General features: G+C 33.0%; 1 protein-coding gene across 1 annotated transcript; it reads left to right on the forward strand.

Moving 5' to 3' along the window:
- Nucleotides 1-184: 184 nt before the first annotated feature.
- Nucleotides 185-6,805, forward strand: LOTGIDRAFT_162956 (hypothetical protein; the record flags this gene model as incomplete). The annotated part of the gene is made up of 5 exons (XM_009059017.1): nucleotides 185-194; nucleotides 1,266-1,297; nucleotides 5,409-5,516; nucleotides 5,659-5,829; nucleotides 6,743-6,805. The coding sequence occupies 5 exons, from the start codon at nucleotides 185-187 to the stop codon at nucleotides 6,803-6,805; spliced, it is 384 nt and encodes a 127-aa protein (XP_009057265.1).
- Nucleotides 6,806-9,900: the final 3,095 nt, after the last annotated feature.

Here is a 9,900-nt window from a genome sequence, read left to right on the forward strand (position 1 = left end):
AACTCAACCAAGTTTATGAGTCTTTGTTCATCAATGGATTTACCTGGTGTCATAAGTATATTACAGATTCCCTCTATAATTATATCCATAAACTAAGTAATAATTCATTCAAATAAGTAATTTGGAAATATGCTTAAAAGCATTATAGATATATCGTCTTATATAGAGATTCTATTTATTAGTCATGGCATGTGGTAAGTCTAACAGATGAATATATACCCTTGTTGACCAAGTTTGAGACTTTATGTCCATTCTAAGAGGTAGTATTCCTTAAAAAAAATAGGTGGATGAAATTGTCATTCACTAAATCCTGGTGCTTTGACCATTAAAAAGACTCTTCATGTAGATAGAAAAAGAATGTAATGATTAAGTCCTTCTGATCAGTTACCATTACTGTATTTGTTTCGAAGGTAATAGTAATTGAAACCTTAAAAATAATATCAGTAATCATATTTTCCATTAGGGAATGTTTCGAGACTGTTTTCTGAGTTTGGTGTTAAAACACAGCATCCATCTGAACTTTCTGATATTATATAGAAACAGATAGAAGAATCACGTTGAAATGTTGCATAAAATCTGTTTCTATAGATATCTACAATCACTTAAAGCCATTATAGTCTTAAGTTTATAAATCAGATGAGCAGACTGGTGTTGATCCTGATATCAGAGATTATAACAAATACTCATATTCAAAGTCATGTTAACTATGTTATATATATAATTTTTTATATGATTTCTTATATCTTTCTTATAAAGAAAATTGCCATATATATACAAATTGTATCAGTATTATCTTCAATTATGTTATAGAATTATATATAATTATGTTATATAAATATATAATTATGTTATTTTTTAATGGAAGGATTCTTTGGACAATGCTGAATTGCTGTATACATATAAGATTATGTGGATAACACCAAATAGATAACAAGCAAATATTAATAAATTAAATTGTTACATGTATTCACCATATGACGAATAAGGGTTTTGACATGGTCTTATTAACCCCGAGATGATGAATGCAGGCGTGGTTTGGACACGATGACTTGTATTATGCTTTTACTCAGACTTCGCCATGATTGATGCTGTCGTTTTGCAATATTCTATGATATTTAAGTGCCTTAGCATGTGTGTTAAAGTATTATATTTTTGTGTTATATTTACAAGCCAAAATGGCAGCTATAATTATATAACTTACATAACAGTATTAAAATATATATTACTCCATGGATTGTATTTATTTTGAATATTGTCTATCTCAGGGAAATGTAGATGTAAATCTCATTTTGATCAGGTGAGTATTGTAGTTATGACGAATCTGAAGAAATTTTCAGCATTACAAGTTCTAGGTCACCGAAATATTCAACAAATGAAATGCTTTGTTCTTCAATGAGGTGATCAAGGGCCAGTAGCCTTTTTCTACAGTATAATTTTAGTATGGGCCGATGAGCTTCATTTCGTATACCGCTAAAATCTTGCGACTGGTTTTCTGCAATTATTCAAAAATGTACCGTGTCATTACTAGATCCTTGTGAGTTTAAAGCCAACAACTTAGTGTTATCGATGGTGCTCGAAGCTTAAATGTAGCTCTGTCAATTATGAAAGAGATGATTAGAGGAGATAAAAGCCTTAAAGGGACAGATTCGCCATCCGTTTCTAGGAAACATTAGGTGAGAGGGCCACGAGCTATTCTTTCACAATATAAATTGATAAAAATTTTGAAAGTGGGTGTGGGGGTGAAAACCTGGGCCTTGACCCGACTTCCACCTTTGACCCTCCACCCAGTAAAAACGACACTGCTTTTGACCAGTCGTACCTTAGTCTCAGATTTTTTTAGCTAAGCTAATCAGTTATAGTGTCCACAGCTCATCGAAATTTGAGCTCTTAGAAATAGAAAGTACATGTTTAGTACTTCTGAAGACTCCTTACATACAAGACCAAAATCACCTCCCCACCCCCCAAACGTGGATATTAGTGGATAGGTAAGCATTATCCTTGCTGTCATAGAATAACAGTCAAATATTATTCATGTGATAGACACCTAACCTCATGAGAAATCAACACAAATAAAGTTCCATTCCTCTTAGAATCCTGCTAATAAACATAGGATCGCCTCTTCAGAGAATTGTCTATTATTACTCCACTGACTAAGTATGATTTTAATATTAATATATTCACAATATTGTTTTATGAGGTGACAGTCCCACTTTTTACCTTATTCTTTTAATCAATGGTTCTTGGTTGTAATGTTAGCTTATTAAATATCGACATAGCTTTATTCAAAACATCGACATAGCTTTTATCAAAAATAGACAATCAATAATGGACATAGCTTTAATAAATAATGGACATAGTTATAATCAATAATGGACATAGTTATAATCAATAATGGACATAGTTTTAACCGAAATACTGGCAAAGCTAAGTTAAAAAAAATTGACATGGTTAAAAACAATTGACATAATTTCATTAAAAAATTGACATAGCTTTAATCACAAATAGACATAGCTTTAATCAAAAGAGATATAGCTTTAATCAAAACGACGAGATAGCTTTAATCAATAATCGACATAGCTTTAATCAAAACATCGACATAGCTTTATATGATACAAGAAAGGAAAATATCGACATAACATTTACACTGAAATGTTAGCTGCTTGAAATATTCGACCTAGCTTTTAGACCGTATAAATCAATTAATTTGCGATATAGCTTTCTTGCAGTCATATTACTTTAATCAAATGTCGAAGTAACTTACAAACTGTATATTCAATCAAGTAAATGTTGATATAGCTTTCTGTAATATTATTTAATCGAGTGTTGAGTCAATAGTGAAATCATATATCTATATAGCTTTTACATGTTATATTAAAACAATCAAATGTCAACTTAGCTTTAGCCATGTAGTTGATCCAATTTCGACATAGATTTCTGGCAGCACAGCTTAATGTAGAATGTAGACATAGCTTTTATAATGATATTCCTGTTGAATTAAATAATATTATATATTTCACACTGTAATTGATCAAGTTTCGACATAGCTTACTGGCATTTTTATTCTAATGTCGACAAAGCTTTTGGCTGCATTATTGCACCAATCAAATGTCAGTATATCTTTCATGCCATGCAAAATCAATTTCGACACTGATATCAGTAAGTTCTTCCAATCTAATTAAAGGTCGACATAGCTCGTAGACTTTTCTATTTAAACCAATTATTTTATCACATTGAAATTCATTGTCGACATAGCTTTCTGACAGTAATATTTGTTCAATATATCGTCGACATAGCTTGTAGACAATTGTTCAATCAAATTTTCAATGTCGACATAATATTATAACTCATCAAATGTCGACTTAGCTTTTAACGTAACCTATTTAAGCGTAATTGATTTCCGAAACACATGTTCAAGATATCAAATATAAAAACGTACGTGGTTTCGCTCTTTTAATCATAAGTGTTGATATACAAGACTTGCTTTCAATGAAACATTGTAAAGAAAAGGCGAAAAATCAATTTCTTTAGCGGAATTCAAGACCGAGAGAATGTTTTGTTATTTCTTATTAGTTTCCGCGAGAAATTTATGTCTTTCTACTTGAAATAGTCAAGTGGACATTAAATGAAAATAAAAGAACATATTTTCATCTGAACAACGTCGATATGCCCGTTGTCGGCTTTTCTTTGATGTATAGTGGATACCATTTGAATAACAACTGATCAATGTTCAAGAAATAGTTCAATGATAAGTGGGAAAGGTAAGACAAAAACAACATTTTCTTGTTTACAGATCTTTTTTAATGTTTATTTTTCATTTCGATTAATATAGAAGTAGGCTAATGGGCAGTCCGGAAGTTTTCCTTAATGCAGCGAAATGATTGGATTGTATTCGAGCCTTTGACAAAAATTCTGTAAAAGCTATGACATACAGTAAACGAGGGTTCTGATTCGTTGTATTCGCTATTGTGTACAATCCAATCAAATCGCTGCATTTCGTGATACAAAAAAGTGACTACTGATGTCAAGGTCCCAGACGCGATTCGATAGTGACTTCCGGGCCGTTATTACATTTATCCCATGCAACATAGACCTATATGTTAGTATAAGTTCTATGCATGCAGGCATTGTCGATGGTGACATCATCAGCGACATGTTATTAAAGTCTAAACTCTCACGATGCGTATTGTGTAATTGTAGAGGGAGTCGGATTTAATTTGGAAAAGTGATACATGAATAGTTGAAATGTAGCTCTATGAATTTACACATTATTTCGACAACTATATATCCCTATAATGGGCATGACTGGCACAATCGTGTACTTTACAACTAAAAAAAAGAGATGTTCAAGAAAGATTGCTAAAGAAATATTTTCTAAAACCAATTATTGGGATTGGCTTCATTTAAAAATATGTATCAATAAGATTGTGTGTCTTCAATAATAAATCCTATGTAATGATACATAAGAATGATATTAAACTATTAAATTCAATAATCATATTTTTAATCAATATTATTAATCTTATCAACAGGAAACATATTGACCAAAATTACTCTTAATCCGAAATAGTTGTACTAGCTTCTGACGAGATAAAGCATATCTGTGGCTTAGTTATAATATCCATAGGTATATTTCAGTCAGTTATCATAATATGTGTATTTGTTAGGTCGCAGCACATAGTAGTACCAGCGCTTCAATAAATAATACTTTTTTCGTTGCCAGCACAAACGTCATTTCCGGTTTAGGGTCTTTAAAATGGCTTATTTTATTGTTATTGCTTGATTTTTCGAACTCGGTGATGATATGTTATAAATCGTTTTGTACTATAGGATAGAGTAAAAGAGAATGTCTTTTCTATCCCGTTCATTTCAAATCTAACGTAGTTTTTCTTAAACGTCTGTTCAAGGTTGTTTGCTTGAATTTTGACTTGATGACGTAATGATAATATTGATAATCATAATCATAGACATTCTCTCATTATACACAGTGGCAGGGACTGCAAGGAACGACAACTCTGTATGAGAGATTGAACCCCATTGCTCTCTATAAAACTGAATATGGAATACCAAACCATTGAACATTCATACATAGAGCAAGGGGAACCAAGCCATTACGGACACAAGACACGAGAAAGTTGTAATTGTAGTCAAGGTATAAGACTAAATGATGACTGATTGCACTGCTGTGGCCCAACAAAACTCAATAAAAGAAGTATATGATAACTGACTGAAAGAACCCTTATCAATGTCAACGGTACCATGACAATTAATTGAGTTCATCATCGGATCTGGTGCATAATTTAGATTAGATTGAACAAATACTTTTTGGTCTACTGAACAACGCGCAAATTGAATGAAGGGGCAGATCTATGACTTCCAAAATTTTACTTGAACAGGTAATTTCTGAATAGGTGACTACTGAACAGGAATTCGCTAAACAGTTGATTGCTGAAAATGAACAGATAAATGATGAACCAGAACAAGTAATTGATGAACCCGAACATGTGACTGTTGAACAGGTAATTATTTCCTTCCGTTTTTACTAGCCAACCCGAACGTCATTTCCGGTTTAGGTTTTTTAAAGTGGTTTATGATATTGCTATTTGTCTCGATTTTTCGATATGTTTACATGATGAACATGAATATGTGACTGTTGAACAGATAATTGATGAACCAGAACAGGTAACTGATGAACCTGAATATTTAACTGTTAAACACGTAATTAATGAACCACGCCAGGTAATTGATGATCCTGAACATTTGACTGTTGAACACGTAATTGGTGAACCAGACCAGGTAATTAATGAACCAGAACATGTGACTGTTAAACAGGTAATTGATTAACCAAACCGGGCAATTAATGAACCTGAGCGCGTGACTGTTGAATAGGTAATTGATGAACCAGACCAGATAACTGATGAATCAGGACAGGTAATTGATGAACCTGGCTAAAGTGGTTTGTGGTACAATATGGCGAATGGACATGCTTGTTACACGGCATAAGATGTAGTTTATTGAATTTATTCTGGTTTATGGTATTGCGTATTGAATATATTGCGTGCTGGTTTATAATACAATTATGTTTATTGAAATTATTGCAACGAGGTTGGTACAATACTAATTTTTAGGGAATCATACGACGTGTCTTATAGCGCAACATTGTGAAACTCTTATAGATTTGGGCCATATCCTTCTTCTGAGGGAAGAGTTTTCAACCTATACTTGCTCATATTTTATCTATATAATTTGATCGCCAATATCATTTGCAATTATTTTGAAGAAGAATTGACAAATGTATTGTATATTAATTAATTGTGGCGTGACAAACTTTTAATTGAAGTGATTGGAATCTCCTGAAAATGTCTTGATTAGAAGTAGAATCTCTCTATTTCAAGGAATTGAATGGCTTCTCCATTAACTTGACTCAGTAATTAAGTCGAATTAACTCAGGTATTAAGATGACTTGACTCACTCTTGTCCTTCTTTTCTCGCTACCTTCAGTAAGCTTACACGTCGGAAAGTTAAACAATATGTCTGCCTTTTTCTGTGTGAATGTCCAACTATCATGCAAATGAAATAGTCTTTTTTCGTCTCAGAATTGGCGTACTAATGAGAATTGAATAAAGTATAAATTAATATTTATATTGCTCATAATAAATAATATATATATAAAGAAATAATGAGAAAATAATGATTATAACAAATACAATTCTCTTTATGATATCGTATTGTGTATTATGATTAGTTGTGGTTTATTATGGAGCCATGTTTTGGTAATAATCACCTTTTCCTTCGTGATGGTGCTTAAATTACGAGGAAGGGTAGCCAAACCCTACAATATGAGTTAAATGAAAGGTTTGGGAGTGAGTACATTTATGGAATTGGTGACGTCACTAAACCGGAAATAACATTACGCTTTAACATTAAATTTTATCAACCCTAAAAAGGGTTTAGTAGTCTTAGATTTCTGATCTCAGACCTTCATGTTGAATAACTGTAGCTTTTACATCTGAGGCCAAAGTATTATTCTTGTTAGTCTGAAAATTTGAAAAAAGGATACGTGAAGTTTAGACTTTCAATCCCTCGTTTGTCCCCTTTTGATTTCCTTGTACTATCCCCTCGTTCACTAGAAAAATCTTACACCAAAGGTAACAGAGATAGTAAAGAGATTTTCTTTACAGTGTTTGATGACGTCTCTAATTGCAAATATCCTTATGTGATAAAGCATTGTTTTGCGAATAGTGGCGTCATCAAACACATGGTTTTAGTGGAATTGCAGGAATCACTGATGTCTGATGAAAATGGGAAAGGTGCATATTGATGCTATAAGATAACGTCTTTCAACCCCTTTAAAATAAGAATACTGGAATCAATATGTGCCGTCTATCAGTGCGTATTTGGATAAACTTTATTCAAACAATGCGATTGACACATGAATTTTGTTCACTACAGACTAGAATAGAATAAAGAATGAGAATATTATTTATTAACTTTAAAAGAATAAAAGATAAATTTGTTACAATATTTACTGTACTGATTTTAAACAATATTCAAAAATTGATTTTTGCAACTTTTCATTGAATTTCCTTGTGTACTTATTAGAATTTTTTGCTTCAAAATCTTGTTAAAGCAGAACATTCTCATTATGCACGTATATTCTGCAAATATTACAGATTTTTACATATCCTAAATTCTTAAACTTTAAATTTGTAATAGTAACGCCAGGCTTCTCAATTTCAAGAACCAGGGACGTCGAACGAGAAATCGGAATGGCTGCCTATAGAAATGAAATGAATGGAGTTTTATGTCCTACTTTTCTGTACTATGTGGTCTAATGAACACGGACAACGCCAGACAGTGTGCAAAGAGGGAAGTTTTGCCAGGACAGCAGAATTTGCCCGCCCTTTTTCGATTTTCGATATAGGGGGATCTATAACGTGCACTGCCTGTAGCACACGGGGCCTTGTTGTATTGTCTCATCCGACTAGATACTTTTTCGCGCCAGCCCCTCTTACCCGCATCACTGACAGGGGGAAACCGGGTTTAAAATCCGAAGGTATTATCTCGACCTATGCCGGGGTTGAACCCTGAACCTTCAGGTTAGAGAGCAAGCGCCTAACTCACTGATCCAAGTTAGAGAGCAAGCGTCTAACTCACTGAGCCACCGCGGCCCCCATGGTCAATAGAGGCATGCACATAAATATGCTAAATACCTCTTTTGTATTCCTTTAAAGTGTTACTAGCTTCAAGTAATCAAATAAAAGGTATAACTAAGAGTTGCCAATGGGAAGAATATTTCTGTTTAAAATTCTCAGACTGATATATGACTTCTAAAATAACTTTCTACTTATATTAATTAGAAACTAAAGACTATCAAAAATAGAAGATGATTCAAAACTACAAAAGATACAAACTAATCGCACTCTAACAAACTCAAGTATGAAGCAGATGTTTTTGGATGTTCTAAATTTATATGCGAATTTGTGGAAAATTGTCTTAAAAAAAATACACAGTTACAAGTCTGTGTATGAAGTCCATTTGTTTATAGTGTTTTTTTTTTAAATTATCAATTTCTGGTATCTCATTTTGACCATTATAGTAGTGGCAGGTGTCGCGCGAAGCAGACCATACTTATTCTTTTCGAAACACCTGATGATACTTCTCTTTGGAGGAGTACTACTATACAATTTTTACTGCCGATTTTGAAATTAAAAATTTGTTAATTGATGCACAGTTGTTTCCCATCGGAATATCATCGGCTAAATGAAAAGATTTTCTTCAAGAGTTGGCAGATTAATATGCAATAAAACTGCCAAGTTCTTTCATTCTTTCAACGTTATTATAGACTTAGGCTGATATGATTAATGTGCAGCGTAATAATCATTTTTATTGTGAGTTAAGTGATTGTTTCGTGTTATATTCAATGGAATTTCAAGCGTGAAAATATCAAGGAGTGTCTTTCGATCTGTGTGGTTCTTACGCTCAGTGAAACATCAAATAATAGTGTTTATTTTTTAATCAAAAGCTGTTACCTTTTCATTCAGAAGTACTCTTATGTGTTTAAAGGGTAGTCCCATATTGACATGCTGTAGTATTGGTTGTTTGAAAATCAGAAGTTGATGTTTTGAAAAATCAATTAGGGCTAGCCCAGGAAAGGGTTAAAGCTTGTTCCAAGATATGGTTTCCGCATATGAAATGAAAGAGCACTTCGTTGCGCATCTTCTCAACACAAAATGGTCCGGATAAAAGAATAACACAGTGGTTTAAATGGACCCGAAACAATTTATACCCCAGTGGCCCCAAAGGAATTAAAGTGGAAACTTTTCTTATGTGGTACACATCCTTTCACAAGTTTTGTGAGTGGTTTACATTTCTGATCTGGGACGGTTCCTTTAAATCCAAGTTGAAGGTCAAGGTTGTTATAATTTGGTATTGACCACAGGGTGTGTTTTCATTAAGTAGCAGGTGGAACCTCTTGTTACAAATATTGTATAAAATCTACATTAATCAAAAATATTCTTAAACAATTCGATATGTACCTACTGTATAAGGTTACGTAGCTCATACTTGACCTCCCTATTGTAGGCATTTATAGCTTCGAGTGAAGAAGTTTATTAAGATTTCCTTAAAGGGATTGTAAAGAGGTTTTTTTTTTAAATTGTGTATCGGGGGCACTGATAGCATCAATTTACACCATTCCAATTTTCGATCAGACGTCTGTAGTTCCTGCAATTCCCTTACAACTAAGTGCTTGACGACGTCACTAATCGCGAAGGGCGAAGGGAAGTTATCTAAGCATATTTCGCGATTAGTGACGTCGCCATCTTTAGTTTAGTGGAATTGCAGGAACAACTTAACAAGTAATCTACAAACTTTTTGAGCAAAAAAAAAAAATAAAATAAA

This window comes from Lottia gigantea (assembly GCF_000327385.1).
Source record: "Lottia gigantea unplaced genomic scaffold LOTGIsca_37, whole genome shotgun sequence".
In the NCBI taxonomy this organism is placed as follows: Eukaryota; Metazoa; Mollusca; class Gastropoda; family Lottiidae; genus Lottia; species Lottia gigantea.